General features: G+C 37.0%; 1 protein-coding gene across 2 annotated transcripts in view; it reads left to right on the top strand.

The window, feature by feature from the left end:
* GMDS (GDP-mannose 4,6-dehydratase) overlaps positions 1-17,711 on the top strand; it is a 617,806-nt gene that overhangs the window by 131,357 nt on the left and 468,738 nt on the right. For both annotated transcript variants that reach the window (XM_059399334.1, XM_059399333.1), the window contains exon 2: positions 11,407-11,451. In XM_059399334.1, the coding sequence (XP_059255317.1) occupies positions 11,407-11,451 (45 nt within the window). The remainder of the gene's footprint in view (positions 1-11,406; positions 11,452-17,711) is intronic.

Here is a 17,711-nt window from a genome sequence, read left to right as displayed (position 1 = left end):
GATGTTTCTTTTATTGCTTTATTCCCCTATATTCTGAAGCAGACTTAAAAGATGTCATACTGTAGTTAAAATTTTTCAGTCTATACATTCACATATATGAATCATTGTCAGTTTATAAACCTGTTGAAGGAAATAGAGGACATGAACTCAGTGATCTTGTCCTTTTTGCGAGCACACATGGTGTAATCATGGATGAGTTTTACAAAGATTTCTGTAATATTTACTCCACTGTAAGATTTTTTTCTTTCTTGAAACAAAAAGGATGCTTGCCAAATATTTAGTAATTATAAAGAAAACATGCAGTATGATTTATGTTTTTCTCAGTCATTTGAAGCTCTAAGGAAAGGAAAAATTTGTGATCCTAGTGAGGGAGGTGTGAGAATTCATATTAAATTTTAATTTTTTATAGTCAATAATAATGAATTTATACATCTTTCAACATGAATCAATATGTAGAATATTTTAGTTAATAGTAGCATTAGATAACTGACTATAGAAACTAGAAAAAAAAATTAAAGAACACTAGTAGAGTTGCTTTCCAGTGTATGGAAATACTCATTTGGATTCACTGTTAATACTTGACATAAGAGTGAGTTAATGTGAACAGATATGGATTTTAACCTGGTAACCTTTTGATCCAAAATCAAGTCAATTTTTCTTAAAAAAAAAAAAAAGTGAACAAATTATGCCAGTGTATATGATGAATATATTTTGTTTTTTTAAAGATTTATTTATTTATTAGAGTGAGAGAAAGAAAGTGAGCAGAGGGAAGGGGCAGAGGGAGAGGGAGAAAGAATCTTCAAGCAGACTTCCCACTGAGCAAGGAGCCTGATGTGAGGCTTTATCCCAGGATCCTGAGAGACTGTGACCTGAGCTGAAATCAAGAGTCAGATGCTCAACTGACTAAGCCATCCAGGTGCCCCTATGTATTTAATGAATATTAAAGGGAATTTTTTTGGTTTTTTTTTGGTATTCAGTTTTTAGAAGACTTTTAAGTATATTTGATACAACCTAGATATGTGATTCTCCTTTTTCAGTTATCAATTCTATGAAATCTAAATACAGATCAAGTACTTCTTAAGAAAATTTAGGTCTGAATTGAGATGTATTCTAAGTGTAAAATAACAGATTTTTGAAGATTTTAATACAAAAAAGAATGTGCAACATCTCATTAATAATTTTTATTTACATACTGATATAACATTTTGAATATATTTGATTAAATAAATTTATTAAAATTAACTTTTGCCTTTTTCTTTTTAACTTTTTAAAATTTGGTTGCTAAAAAATTGAAAATTACACATATGGCTCAAATACATTTTGGTTGGTCAGCACTGGCCTAACACATCATAGGTATCCAGTGAATGAATGTTAACATTAATATGATCACTAATATAATGATGATGATGATGAAGATGTTGTATATATTACTTGTCCTCTCACTAGAAAACTCCTTAAAAGTAGGAAATATATCTTATCCTTATTTTTATTTGCCATATCACATTGAGTAGTCCTGTATTTTTTAGAGGTTGTCCATCAGTGAATTGATTGCCTCAAGATCTGCTTTTAACATTACAAGTGCAGAGCTGTGTTGTTGGTTTTTGTGTGTGTTTTTTTTTTTTTTTAATCCTAGGGATAATGGCATAGAAATCCCTTTGAGTCTGTGCACATGTGTACATATGCACACGCACGCACACATACACACGCACACACACACGAGTGTTTTGTTTAGTGTACTGGAAGGTGGGGTTATTTAAGCATTCATAAATCATAATTGTGGATTATTCCAAAAGTAATTTGTACTTATGTTTAAAAATTATTTTTCAGTAAACTTAGAGTTTTTATATTTTTTTAGGTAATTGAAAAGTTTTAAAAATTGTAGCACTGGCATCTTGTTTTAGTTGAAGCACTTTTATTTTGATTGAAGGAGAATTATTATGGAAATAAGACTACAGTTAGGTTTAGACAAATTGGTTTCATACACTGCCAAGTTCTCTAACTAGCTCTATGACCTTGAACAAGGGATTTAAGCTTTCTGAACTTCAGTTTTCTAATCTGGAAAAATGGGGATAATATCAGTTACCTCACCAGGATGTTGTGAGAGATATAAATGGGAAAAATATCTTAGAGTACTTAGCTATCAGAGGAATTATAGACATGTAGACTATTATTATTTTGATTGAAATAATCATACATATTTTGAAGAAAATATGTGTTGTAATATAAGGTTGAGTTAACCATGTCTATTAAAATGTGATAACTTATGTGAATTTTAAGCATAGTGTTGTGGTATAAAAAAAATATGCTCTCAATTTTCCCAAATGTATGATGTCAATCTACAAAATGTAGTCAAATAGCCCAAATAAGTAATAAATATTAGTAGAGAGACTAGCTGGGAAAGAAAGCAGTAGTTAGGCTTTTCAGTTTTGTAAGATTAGATTGAAAGGTACATATGATCAGGTTAGACTGAACTAGAGTTACCTGCTTTTCAGTCGAAGACCCTGACAATATTGGGAATTTGGACTTTGGTGCTGCTGTGACTAAGATGGGAGGTTGTGTCCAATCCCTGTTAGGGCAGATATTATTTTTACTTGGGAGAATCTCTGCCCCTCCTCTTCACCCTTACCCCTGAATGCCCTTACAAAACTCTGGTCTTCAGTAGAGTGCAATCTTGATAAGGTTTTTGTCCTATAAGTCAAGATTCTTGAAGGTGTGGGGTTGAATAAAAGCTAAGCTCCTTTGCTGTTGGTGAGAGAAAACAAAATGACAAGATAAAAATAGCTTAGGGGCACCTGGGTGGTTCAGTGGGTTAACCCTCTGCCTTCTGCTCAGGTCATGATCTCAGGGTCCTGGGATCAAGCCCCGCTTGGGGCTTGGGGCTCTCTGCTCAGCAGGGAGCCTGCTTCCCCGATCTCTCTCTGCCTGCCTCTCTGCCTACTTGTGATCTCCCTTTCTCTCTGTCAAATAAATAAAATAAAATAAAATAAAATAGCTTAAAGCATAACCACTGTAGAAGTTGGAGCTGTCTCTAAGTATCTCACAAATAGCTACCCCCCCACCCCGATGTTTCTGTGTCAGGGCTGAGCTATCTAGAAACGTACCTAGATTGTGTGGCCTAAAAGGCAGTGACACTGGAAAGAGAGTTGCAAGATAATGGAGACACATATTTTTAAATATGTGACTCTCCCTCCCCCCAAAATGATTTCTGATAACTTCTCTGAGTGGTAGAACCCAATGTCCAATATAATACAACAAATAACTGGAGAGACTTCCTAGCCCACAAACTGAGTTTTACCAGTTGGACCCACCCACGGACAGGACACTCCAGGGGAATCAACATTGTTTGTTTGTGTTAGGACCTCTGTGATTTACAGTCATTTCTACAACACTTTGTTTTCTGGCTCTGAAAGTTAGTTAGCTTTATTAGGTTTATGATAAGTAGCTTTCTGGGTAGATGCTTACAAATTTTTTCATTTAGATTTGTGTATAGATGTTTGAATTTTATCTGTTTCAGTGATTTTAAGTTATGTAAGTCACAGTTCTTATTTTGTATCATTCTTCAGTGATTTACAGTGTCTCCAGGGTGATGGATATTCCACATTGCAGAACAGATTTGAAATGCATCAGGGAGCCTGTAAGTGATATTTCTGTCATAGTATGTGCATATTTTAGGTACAGTCTTACCTGGATTGTGCCAATTACTTATCCCAGAAAGAAATTGAGTTAAAAGATTGTAAATAGTTAAATTCTGCTTGTTACCAACAGTGTCATTTTAGTAGCAACCTGTTGAATGCATGTGGATGGGGAAAGATAGAGTCATCAATATGTATGTATTCTTTTATTATTATTATTATTTATCAATAATAATATTATTTATTACTTTTATTATTTATTATTATTTATTATGTATTCTTTTATTTTTTATTATTTATGGCCTTTTTAAAAAAAGATTTTATTTAATTATTTGTCAGAGAGAGCACAGGCAAACAGAATGGCAGAGGGAGAAGCAGGCTCCCTGCGGAGCAAGGAGCCCGATGTGGGACTCAATCCCAGGACGCTGTGATCATGACCTGAACCAAAGGCTTAACCAACTGAGCCACCCAGGCGTCTCTATTTATGGCCTTTTTAAAGTTGTAAACAAAAGTACATTTGTTCTGTCTTCCTCCCTTAGCCAGGACACAAATTATAAAAAGAACTGTACAAGGAAGAGTTAAAAAATCAGGTAAATACTAAAATTTCAATAATTCTTGTCTTTTCAGTACAATTTTTTTTCATTCTAAATTTAAAGTTTTTCATTAAACGTGGCCTTGAACACTGGACAAAGTATAGCACTGTTTTAGTTTTGAGTACCTGTAAAAAATCATTTCCTGTGTAAATCACTTGGATGAATAGAACTACGTAAGCATATACTTTACAAAAAAACAGGCTTTAATTGTATGGACTGTCACTTTGAGAGATAATGAGAAAGGGAAAAGGAAAGAGAGAGGAACTCTATTTTCAAAATTTGTGTGTGTATACACACACACACACACATACACACACCACAAAGAGATTTTTACCACAAAGAGATTATTATTTAAGCATGAAGTTTACTGGTAATTTATTATTAACTTCCCTACAGATCTATACAAGTCTTTATCAATGTATCTGGAACCCTGAGTTATAAAAACTTTGAGGTAGTATATTGTTCTAAACTTGAAAGGAGTTATTCACACCAGCACTGAACTAGCCAGTTAGGCAGATATTTAAAAGGATTTTGACAGGGATATGTTTCTTGTATTTCCTCTGTTTTTTTCCAGCTTGATTTCATGCTCAAGTGTGGTGATTTATATCTCCAGGGCACAGTGCCATCCAGTATAGAAGAGGTCAATATGGTAGTATTTCATAGCTTTTCTTTTATCTACACAGCCTTGCCACCTTCTGTCCATGACTCATGCATCTACTGGTGTTCCTGATAGCAGAACATTTAATTAGCTGGACAGGTTACCTGGTTACTATTCTCAATCTGTCCACGTGTGGGTTTGCTGATGCATTGGAAATGTGGAGGTCTGAGCCAGTGCAGGAGCATAATCCTATCTAGGCCAGGAAATGCCTGGCTTCCCAGATACTTCTCAGAGCAATAGGGCAGGGACTAAATCTCTTATTTCCTTCCTGTACTTTATTCCATAACACCTATGGCCCAAGTGGATGTTTGATATTCACTAATCTGGGACACTTTGTATTGTTAATGAATTCTACAGAGACCACATTTTATGTTAGAACATTGGTAGATACATCATTATGGAGTGATTGATCCTATTAGTGAAGAAATTATTATATAAATAATTTGTTACAAATATATATATATACACACATAAATGTGTGTGTTGTCTTTCTAATTATATAATTAAAAATTATATCTCTGTACCTTATTAATAACTCTTTCCTTTCTACCCCTTATGTTAACTCTTTAATCCCATTTTCCTTAAAGCACTTGTCTAATTATAGAAGTTTATTTTACTGTGTTGAAATTGATGATATTACAAATGCTGGATTGTGCAAATGCAGATGAAATTCAAATTCTGGTATTTGCATTCTTCTTGGTAATTAAACTAAGAAGGTACAATAATCATTTGCAATTTGAAAGGAACATGTATTTTAAACCAACTAATGATGGGAGTTCTGCCACTGAAAGTATGCTAAACTGTTTCAGAATATTTTTTGAGTAGTTTATATTAGAGATAAAAATTAATCAGTTTTATTTATGTTCTAGATATTTATAAGAACAAACCAATGGGCAAAATATAGCCTTACTAGAAAAATGGAAAAAAGATGAAAAGATAAAAATAAATAATTCCTAGAAGAAATAGAATATATGATCATAAATAAAAACTCTCCAGTCTTAATACTAGCCAAAAAATGAAAACCATCATTTTTTGACCTGTAAAATTGGGAAAAAAATGTTTTTGAAAAATTAACATATTAGGTTATTGCTTTTCTCTGACATTTTTTCATAAGTAAATATTTTTTAAAAAATTTACCATGGGTACAAGACTGAACATTACAATCCTACGTAGTATAACTGGGGGTATCTGGCTTCTTTTTAAAATGTTTCTTTCATCCTTCCAGCTCATGGTGGTTTACTGGAAAGTCTAATGTTTGGCAACAGAGCCATTGTCACTTCTTGATGTATAGGTATGAGGCACATGTGCAATGGCTTCACACCTGTTAGAAGGGCTTGTTCCCTTACAAATGGAGGGAATGGGTGGTTACAGGAAGAATATCTTAGTTGGTGGGCACAATTAATTCTTTATCATTCAGAGTTTGTTGGTAACATTTTTGGATTACAGTGCTCCTTTCTAAGAAAGTAAAAAAAGGGAGTGAAAGTCCATTTTTCCGTGGCAGCAGCTTTTATGGGGAAATAATTATTAACTTTGAAAGACTACATACAGGAATTGGAAATTACTTATGTTTTAAATATTGACGATATCCTGGTTTCCTGTCTACCACTTGGTCAGCTAGCTTTCACTCCACTGATAATTGTTGGCTGTATTGTTGTTCTTTGTTGTTCTTCACTGGATAATGCATTAGTGTGTTTTACATGGTTCTCAACTGTAGACATTAGTCCAGTCTCTTCATTTTTTTTTTTTTTTTGCAGTATTTTATAGTGAAAATTCTGAGGTCTGGGAGTCTGAAGACTTTTTTGGGGTGGGGGGGCAGGTACTGCTACTTCCAAACTGTGTGACTGTACACCAAACATTTAAATGTTTTTAATCAATTTCCTGATCTGTAAAGTGACAGACTTGAATTAATTAACCCTATGGTCTTTTGAATTCTGTGAATTTGAAAACGATTTTATGTAGTGATTTGTGTTACAAACACGAAAACATGAGCCAGAAAAAATACTTTTCAAAAACATTCTGATTCTGTATTCTCCACACATATCTACATTGCCAATCTTCCCATTGGAAGTTTTCTTCTTTTTTAATTTTTTAAAATTTATTTGACAGAGACACAGTGAGAGGAGAACGTAGCGAGAGGAGAGCCGGGGGAGTGGGAGTGGGAAGCCTCAGCAGGCTTCCTGCTAAGCAGAGAGCCCCATGAGCCAGATGACCTGAGCAGAAGGCAGATGCTTAACCTACTGAGCCATCCAGGCGCCCTCCCACCCCCAGTTGGAAGTTTTGATTCTAATTTAGAATTGTGTCCTGTGTTAGTCATCGAGGTGTTTGCATCTCTCTTATGGAGAGGTATAGATACTTTGATACTGTAATTGCTGTTAGCTGAAAAGATGCTTATTTTAGAGTAATTAGAACTTACAGAATTACAGAACATAAAGGGCAGTGTAAATTGGTGCTTTCTCCCCCTACAAGAGGGATATTCTATTATCTGATGCTTGAGATGATCTAAACAAAGGAATTCATTTATTAGTGGTGTGATTTCTCTAGCCCAATACTACTTATCTTATACAGTGTTAAAAGAAGCTGCCAAATGGTTCTTAGGCAGAAACACACTGTATGATTTAGCATGCATTTCAAAGGAACAAGGTTCTCAAATTGCATATAAGAAAGTGTCCTTTTCATTTGTCCTTCTGGGCTATAAGTGCATCCATGTTTGAAGGAAGAGGAGAAATGCTAGTTCCCTGCAGGAAGGTAGACTTCCTGGCTCATACGTATTTGGATGTGGGCTGGAGGATCAGTCAGTGGCTAATACAGCATTTTGTGGTCATCGGTAGAAGAGGTAAAATTTCTGTACTTCCTTCAGCTTTTTATAGATGTGTAATTTTAAGTAATTTTAATACTCTAGTCAGAATATGATTGAATTAATTTTTTGAATTATTCTTTATTGTTATGGTGCTGATCTGGAACATTTTTTTTTTTTAAAGATTTTATTTATTTATTTGACAGACAGAGATCACAAGTAGGAAGAGAGGCAGGCAGAGAGAGAGAGGAAGGGAAGCAGGCTCCCCGCTGAGCAGGGAGCCTGATGTGGGGCTCAATCCCAGGACCCTGAGATCATGACCTGAGCCAAAGGCAGAGGCTTAACCCACTGAACCACCCAGGCACCCCAAATCTGGAACATTTCTGAGTATTCCATGAAAGGTGAAAAATAGAGATACCCAAATATTGGGACTCTAGGCATCAGGGGCACCTAAATCGGGCACTTTGGGTCCCCAGGCAGTGGCCCCGCTTCTTTGGCCCCACTTCCTTGGCTCCAGAGCTCTGAAATAATACATCCACAGCCAATCCAAGTCCATCTTCAAGCAATACTGTACTGCTTCCTGTATAGTGCACATGCCCAAACAAGATCTGAGAATTCTCACGTGCTATGTACTGTCGTCTTCCTCTGAGTTCTGCAGTGTTCTAAAATTACATGATGTCGCTTAATTAGAACTAGAAGCACTGATTAATCCATAAAACACTCCATAATGGGAAATGATTAATTTGGTTTAAAAATGAATCTGTTATGATCTTTTGTTCTTTTGTTGGTTTTTTTTACTTGTTTTGGTAGGTCCCAGTTGGAGGAGGTTGAGGAGAGTGGTTGTTTTCTAGGTCAAAATAATGGACAACTTGGATTCCAGTTCTGGCTTTGCCTCTGTTGTGTGATATTATGCAGATTGACTTCTGTCATGTGCCTTATTTACCTCAGGGGCCAGTGGCTCTTTGCCTCTCCGGCCAAGTTCTTGCAAGAATAAGATAGAAAATGTTACAGTCATGGTGATTACTTAAATCTGTGTAGCATTTAATATGAAATGGATACCCTTAATAACCATGTACAAAATTAAATTTAAGAGTCACAATTGGGACATTATCTCTTCAGTTAAAAAGTTTTCTCTAACAAGGATTGAACCCAGGCTGGAATTTGTATTGGATTAGTTGTGTTCATAGCAAATGAGTTGGAAATTTAGTTCATTTAGTTCCTTGTTTTCTGAGGAATTAAGTATCGGAATTTTTAATGTCAGTTGTAGGTTCTCAGTTGCAATGACATTCCAGTTATGAAGTCTTACAGAAGCTTTCTCCAACTGCCCTGCTCTTATAGAGGAGGCAGAAACAATGATCTTGTTGGCTTGGCTGACGCCTGCCTGCTTAGATACTGTGTCTCCCTGTGGAGTCCCCTCAGGGGCTCAGGGAGAAGACAAGCGGAGGCCAGCTGGGCTCCCTAGGTCTGAGACCAGGAGCCTTTGCTCTGCTCCATTTCCCACTCATTGTGCAGCTCAGGCCCTATCACTTGAGAGACCTGGCAAGGAAGTCAGGAGGAAGTGAGTGCCCTGCTGGTTCAGAATGTTCCAGTGTGGTTGGAAAGTTTGAGAAGGGCCCTGGGTGAGAAGAACAAGACCTTATTGACAGGGTTCAGGCCTGGTCAGGTCTGTTTCACATCAGCTTTCTGAATAATCACAGCTTTCCCTGCCCCCATGGATCTCTAGCACTTTCACCTCTGCTTTTTAAAAAAAAACAAAAAACAAAAAACAAAAGACAAACAAACAAACAAAAAACACTGTATACAGCCATGGTAGAACACAAAGCATTTTAACTTTTTATTCCAAGAGAAATTATGAGATGTATGAAAAGTATGGTGTTGCTTGCTTGAAAATGACAACACTGATACCAACAACAAAACAAAACTTTATACATTCTAGGGCTTTCCAAACTACTGTAAAATTAATCTTCTTATTGTAAATACTTTTTCTATTAAGGAGCTTTCTCACTGATTGGTTTATAAGACTACCCATTATTCTCAAATTTCCGATAGTCATATAGACTGGCCTGGCCTGTCCTGGTCTGAATTGCTCAGCCCTCTTACCTGATATAGTTTGCATGTTAGGTATTTAAAAACCATGCAATTGCATCTATATCAAAAGATCGAGAGGAAAAGGAATATGCCAAACCATTTCTCTTCTTCTCTACATGAGTCTATAAACCAGAATATTTATGTCAAGAAGTCAGAAGAAAATCTGCTGGAGGTTTTAATGAACCACAAAATGTGTCCCTTGTATACCTTGCCTTGTCATCCTACCTGAATTTATGTGTGATTCCTACATTAATGTAGTAAACACTCTCTTGGCAGCCCTGTCATTTTCAGGACCCATAGGGTGTCTCCATTTCCAGCTTTAAGTCAGCTAGTGACAATAATAAGGCTTGTTTCATTTTTCTTTTTCCTGGAATATCTGGTGGGAACTTTTGAAGCTCAGAGGGATATTTTAAACTTTTTTGAACTGAGAAAACTGAAGAAAACCCAAATGTTCCCAACTACTTTTGAATACACAGATTTCCAGTAGTAGTGGGAGCCTCCCATTTTTATGTTTAAGTCTGTATGGGATGGAGAGGACTTACCCAGGCTAAAAGTAGGTGAGCAGTTAACAGGATTGATTGCAGAATGTCTACCCAATTCATATTTAGAACAAGGCTGGTGGCTTTTTATAGTACCTCTAGAACACTGATTTCTTACCCTTTGGCCTCCAAATAGTTTTATTTGATGACTTTCATACTTTCTTACCCTAAAAGTGGCACATGAAATATTTTAGTTTAAAAACCACTGCCCCTTACGTAGAAATTTTTCCAAGAGTTATTAAAAACCAGTTGAGAATCTGTGTTTAGTCAGATACCTTCATCTTAATGAAGGGATTAAGATGCATCCTAATTTACAAAAAATAAACATCCTCTTTTATTTAAAGTTTATGAATGTATGTATATGCATACATATTCAGTGATAATAATACAAACCTTATTCTGTTTAACACTCTCTCCCATCCCTAAAACTCTTTTTTTAGTTACTTTCCAGAACCCTTGAGTTAGAAGCCAACCCCCACCAGTGCCTAGAAGGTCTTCCTCAACAAAGGCACTCATCTTCCTCCTCTCTGCCACAGTGTCTTTTTTCAGTAATGTTAATAATGTTCTGGTGTTCTACCTCCTTACACTCACCTGCATTTTCCCCAAGTCCCTGCAGCTCCCATCTCATTCCTTCACTCGAGATTCCTTTTTCACAACCGCCTAGAATTAGTCTGATTCCTGTTTTACGTTCCTATAGTATTGAGGTCTGCTTTGCTACACATATTTTGCATATTTCACACGGCTAGTAAGTGGCAAAACCTAAACCCACATCCATCTGAAGTGTCATGTTTTCTCTGTTGCCCCATACAATGTCCCTGGATTTTGTTTCTTACTCAGTAAATAGGACAATGATAACACTCAACCATGCTTCTCTGGTGCCCAAGTGAAATAATGTCTATGAAAATGCTTACTGAACAGTGGAAAGTGTAACACCATTCTGTTTTTACCATCACTAGCTGTATTATTTTTATTCTGGTTGCCATGATCCTTAATTTAAGTTCATGTAACTCCTTTGGTGCGTTTCTCAAAGCTCTCAGTCTTGACTGCCTTCTATGCTAGCTGCGATGGGTCTGACAATTGTCTCTTTTCCTTTTCTTCCCAGGATGGTTCATACTTGGCTGAGTTCCTGCTGGAGAAAGGCTACGAGGTGAGTGACTCAGTGAGCAAGCACAGGCTGGTGGAATCACTTGGACACAGTGGCCTCCTGCTTCCTCTGCCGCCGTCCTCCTGTGTGTGTTTTCCATTGAAACTCTGATAACAAATCAAAATCAGGGGAAGAATGTGCCTCTTGAATTGTAACCATGCCAGCTCATTGTGCTATTTATCTGCTGGTGAGCACTGGTGGCTTCCCCCTGTTCCTTAGTGTTTAACTGCTTTGCACGCTTTCCACATTCTCAGATAAAGCAACCTGGGTAAGCTAAAAGCTATAACATTATGAGGGTTAATTTATGATGTAATGTGTTACATAAAAAAGTCCCACTCACAGTGAAGTCACTTAATTCGGAAATTGCACAGAGCAATAAAAACTAAGCTGATCTTTGGCAAGCTTGAATGAAACATTTACACTCAGAGGTTTTTTCATTCTAATAGGCAGCCATATATTTTATGGATGCCAGCACTTCTGGGTTTGCTGCTTGGTGTCATTATCATTGTCATCTTCTTTTTCTCCTCTTTTGCCCTCCCCTTGAACATTTTCTGCTTTTCTTAAAGGAAATGGGTTTTACGTATTAAGTTTGATGTGTGTAAATCTTACTTTTTCTAAGGACAATTTTCTGTATATGAGTTCATGCTGTACAGAGAACAAAAACCTATATAGTGACCTATATATTCTGGCCTGGTTTGGGAGTATATATATTAACAAATTTGGATTCTCTGGATTATTCTGATTATAGATGTACTATTTTTAAAAAATGCGCACTGTGGGGAGATAGGAAAAACAATAGCTAGGAATTTGGCATTTAAATGCCAGCAGGATCTGAAGAAAAGGAAACAACTTTTCTTATTGTAACTCATAATCTTCTCTAAGAACATTGACTTTTAGACTTTCAGAAGTAATAGCACATATGTTTAGCATCTTCTATTCCTTTACCTAACCAGGTCGTTTTATATCTTGCAAAAATATCAAAATAAGCCAAATATGAATATGAAAGTATACATATACACTTGTGTTCATATACAGATTCCTGTAATTGAGTGATAACATATGTATTCTGCAGAGCAGAGAATTTTAGAGTAGATCATATATAGAGTTGGTTTTAGATAAAGACTAAAAATTTATTCAGACTACATTTAATAAATCTAAAAGGGAAGGATTGGCAGAGAAATTACTTTGTTTCAGGTGTTGGCAACAGCTAAGAGGTATTTGGTAGCTAGAGAGGAGTTAGTGATTTATCTGTGTATCAAGTGAACCAAGAGAGGTAACTTAGTAAGACCGGATGGGGTTCAGGATGTGCTGCCCCAAGATGTGGTACCTTAGCATATTGAGTATTTTAAGCCTAAGGAGTTTAGAAACTAGAGGCAGTTTGAGAAAACCAAGAAATTTCTCCTATTAATCTTTGTTGATTTAATGTGGAGGGGGAAAAAAGTTTTCCTCAACCCTCTTAGGGTCCCTGGCAGGGTCTGAAAATAAAACTGAAAAGCATGTAAGTTTATTTTCTGTAAGTTTAATGTGACTGGAAACTTTTATAATTAAATGAAGATCCAAAGAAACCATTAAGGTTAAGTATTTTTATGTTAGGTTTGGTGGAGAATGGGTGGTGTTGGAGAAATATGACAGGTCAGGGAGTATGAAATAAGTATGGGAAACCTAACAAGATCTGTTTGTTTGGATTCTTCTTGGCATCCCCTCGTCTTCAGAGATAAGGATATTCGTTTTCTCCCATTATAGTGGTGGGCACCTCTCACTGGAGCATTCGTGACTATTTCAGGAGAGAAGAGCAGGGTGAAAGTTAGAGAGACTTTTCTGCTTCTATTGTTTTGTCAGATTACTTTAGCTTAAAATATTCCATACATCAAGGTGCCATATTTTGGGGTAGCGTGTCCTGAACCCCATCATGGTCATTGCAGTTTTGAAGAGTGAGGTGGCATGTCAGAAGGAGTGCTTAAATTGCATGGATGTTGAAATTTACTTCCAAGGAGGACATGGGGAACTAAGAGGTGAGATGAGGATGATGGCAATAAATAGTATCTGCAGCCAGTCCAGAGGAAAACGGAGCAGGTATGATGGTGTGAGGTGGAGTAGTCACTGTGATAATGTGGTGGACTAGTGATAGGGCCTGGGGTTAACGTGGATATGGTCGATGGTGAGTAGTCTCAGTCAGCATGGTGGTGCTGTTAGCATTACCGGAACTTGCTAGGCTTCTTATAGGCACAGAGACAGACAAAGCTCTTCTTAGGTGGCTTGTTAAGGGATCAGCAGACTTCAGAAGATGGGTAGTAATGTTCCCAAATGGATGACAGACTTAGAAATAAGTGTAATGAGAACCTAGGACTGCCAGGTGAGCTACAAATGTTTTTGTTCCATTGACATTCGAAGTCATAAGAGCAGATTTGATTCTGATAAAGACAATAGAAGGCCCACTTGGCAAATCACAGTTAGTGGGAGAAATGAATCATTGAAACAATGATTGGCAAGAGAAGAGAGGTTTAGGAGTGAGATCCATAAATTAATAGAAAGAGATAGTATAGATAATACAGGAGAAATGTATAGAACTATAAAGTATAATCAGAAATGACTCCTTCTCGTAGTCAGGGGAAATATGAATTTTGTAGAACTAGGGGAGCGAAAAGGTAATTATCCATATTGTATTCAATTTTAATAGGCTGCTGTCTTCCATTTTAAGAGATGGCTATAAATGGGGGATAAGTTATTAAGGGAAATCTAACAATGGCACAGACTTCATCTTTTTGAGCTTGGGCTGAAGGAAATTTTTCGAAGAGGCTGCATTGAAAATTTTCCAGAGTTATCAATCAGCAGTCTCTGGTTGCTCAAGACCATGAGCAAGATAATATGGTTAGTAAATTTCATGCAGTAGGGTAAGAGGAGACACCCGTCTGTACCTGAATCCAGAAGGTCAACATCAGCAATTTGAATGAGCACAGACTTTAACTCAGCAGCTCAACCTGTAATGTGCTTCAGAGTCACCCAGAAGCCCCATAAAGACGAGGATGACTGTTTCTGGGTCTGGGAATCAACCTTTCTAACAAGCTCCCACCTGTTGCTGATGCCACTCTCCTGGATCTTACAGGTTGGGAACCAGTGCCACTATAGTTTCAAATGAGGTCCTTTAATCGTAAGACAAAGATGAACACAATTTCTTAAGGTACCTTAGTTTGTGGGGCTTTCCTTCTCTGAGTTCGTATACTATTTAGAATTTAGTCTTTGTATAAGGAATATCCGTAATCTAAGGAAGAGTTGCAAACAATATACTTTGGGGTAGCAGAGTGCGAATCAGGAACAAATAAACATGGGGAAGAAGAGCTATAGATTCTGTGAATATGCTTAATAATGAGGATGAAGGGCAAATTTTAATTGTCTAGCAATGGCGAAGTCAACCTGTCATTGTGAAGGTGGGGAGGCATGGATTCTGTTGGAGAAGCAGTAGTCAACTGGAAGGGGGCAAACTGAAGAACAGAGATAGGTTGGTGGGGTAGTAGTGACGTGGCCACATAGGCAAAGGCAAACACTATCTACAGAATTAGCATAGCACAGTTACATATATTCCTTACTTTTTAGCTGGCTAACTTTAAAGCAAAAATAGACATTTGCATATGGCTTGAGAAAAGGAATATCATGTATGAATAGTCTGATAGTTATGGTTAAAAACCTTGTGTGACCTCACACAGTAGATTCTGAAAGGTGTGGGACCTTCTAATATGGCCAGTGAAATCCATGCATCTGGTTCTGAATGAACTACTTATTTATTTATTTAAAGATTTTGTTTATTTATTTGAGAGACAGAGCATGAGCAGTGAGGAGGGGCAGAAAGAGAGAGAGAAACACTCCCCGCTGAGCAGGGAGCCCGATGCTGGACTCCATCCCAGGACCCTGGGATCATGACCTGAACTGAAAGCGGATGCTTAACCAGTTGAGCCACCCAGGTGTCCCTGAATGAACTATTTAATATGAGAAAGTGAAGGATTGCTTTATTCCTGGTCCAATTCTCACTGAGAAGAGACTCTGTTTAAAGGTTTAAAGTTATAGTTTTTAGTGTTGCTTCTTTTTTTAATTGTACTTAACATTAATTATTAAAGAGAGTGCAAAGAGAATGAATCTAACACTTACTATTTATAGAATATAGGTGTCATCTCATGAAGAGGGAAACTAAGAATTATCAGGTTTTATTTAAAAAATCGCCCTTTAGGGTTGCCTCAGTGGCTCAGATGGTTAGGCCTCTGCCTTAGGCTCAGGCCATGATCCCAGGGTCCTGGGATCAAGCCCTGCGTTGGGCTCCGGGCTCAGCAGGGAGTCAGCTTCTTCCTCTGCCTCTCCTCCTGTTTGTGCTCTCTGTGTCTCTTTCACTCAAATAAATAAATAAAATCTTAAAAAAAAAAAAACACCCTTTAAAACTTTGAGTATTTAATTCTACAGTTGTTGAAGTGCAAAGCATAATTCTCCCTTAAGCCCCATCAGCCAGCTTCAGAGCAAGGGAAGTGGAAGAGGCCATCTAGCTCACTGTGGCAAGGAGGCCCTTAGGCCTGGGTGCCAGATAGCCTGTGTTCTAATCCTCATTTGCCACCCCGCTGGCTATGTAGTCATGGGCAAGTCACTAGGCCTTCCTGAGACTTGGTGTCTCAAGTAAAATGGGTTGATAAAAGTACCTGTTTCCTTACATTGTCTTGAAGATTAGGTGAGACAGTACATGGAAAACAGTCCAGAGAAGCTCTCTGGGATTTGTGGGGCTTTAGTTGATATAAGAGTGACATGGTGACCCAGTACTTGATGCTGACAGCCCTAGGGATACAGATTTCATAAAAGGCTTCTTGGTCCAGTTTTTTAATTAGCATTAGTGAAAGGCAGACCTATTATATTTCCTAGGATCTTAGCTCTGTGCGCATTCCTTCTGGGTGTGAGGGGACAGGAACATCGATAGAAGTGAAACTCTGATAAAACTTTCAGGTGCCTTCCTAGCATCACTGTTAGCAGATAAGACAACAACATATACTTTTGTACCCAAAAAACAGAGAAACTAGAAAAACAAAAGACAAAATCAAATCTTTTAAAAGGAAAAATTTGTTTGGAAATAAATGAAATATTTGTATTATGTAATGTGGCAACAAATACAGCACAGCATATCAGAAATTAAAATAAAGAATAGATAAATAGTGGGTTTTCCTTCTAAGAGGAATTATGACCAGGGAGTATGAGGAGCACAGGAAGGAAATGACATATAAGGATTGTCCAGTTGTTATCTGTGGGAGATTATTTGTTAGAACATGGAGTTCCTATTCAACCATTCATGATCTGTGAGAATCTGTAAAATACTTTTTCTGGGTTTCTAGAAGCCTTGGTGAAAAAAGGCAGAAGGATCCAGTTTGTTTTTATGGATTTCATTTTGAGAAGATACTGAGTGTTGGTAGGATCGACCATGTGTACACTTTAGCTTGACAACTTCCACTGGTTGTGTGATGAATCTCAGGCAGTGTCCTCACCTGTAGAATACGTGTAATATAAGGAAGGGTGTTGTGAGGATAAATGATTTAATGTCTGTGAAGAGCAGTGTCTGGCATGTGGTCATTGCCGTGAACATGTTAGCTATTCATGTTACCTATATAACTTGCACTTTTCAAAAGGCAAGTGCTATTAAACATCCCTGGGGAGTTATCCTTGCCTCCAAGAGAATTCTAGACATTGAAGAATTTGAAATCTAGTGGTAGTAATTTTCTGCTTTCTTGATTGAAATAACAAACAGATACCAAAGGATGTGAAATCCAGTGGTAAGAATTTTCTGTTTTCATGATTGTAATAAAAAGTGAACAAACAAATGAGCAAGCATTTCTCTGTTATATTGCCTAATCTGACTCTAGGTTTTAGAGACAGACTAACTTTGTTCTGACGTTGAGATAACTTGAAATTTTACTTTCATCACTTAGTTAAATTGAACATGAAATTTGTTTGTCAAAATACTCCTTTCTGTTTAAGACCTCAGTTTTTCAGAATTACATTTAGTTTTTGAACAGCTGCAACATAATAGTGATTTTGATTAAGTTTATATGGAGTCATATTCAGCTCATTTATCTTTTCGCTTTGGTTTCCTAACTCTTCATCTCCTTTTCCCCCCAAATCCTTATAAAAACAAACAATAACCTTACATACATCCCTTCTGTAAAGAGAAAGCTGCTAATCTCAAATTCTTAACTAGATTATCCAGTTTGCACACATTTTGGCTTGTCTTAAAGTTTGTATTT

The sequence above is a fragment of the Mustela nigripes genome, chromosome 5 (genome assembly GCF_022355385.1).
Source record: "Mustela nigripes isolate SB6536 chromosome 5, MUSNIG.SB6536, whole genome shotgun sequence".
In the NCBI taxonomy this organism is placed as follows: domain Eukaryota; kingdom Metazoa; phylum Chordata; class Mammalia; order Carnivora; family Mustelidae; genus Mustela; species Mustela nigripes.
Note: the sequence above shows the minus strand (reverse complement) of the source record. Positions and strands in the feature narration are given on the sequence as shown.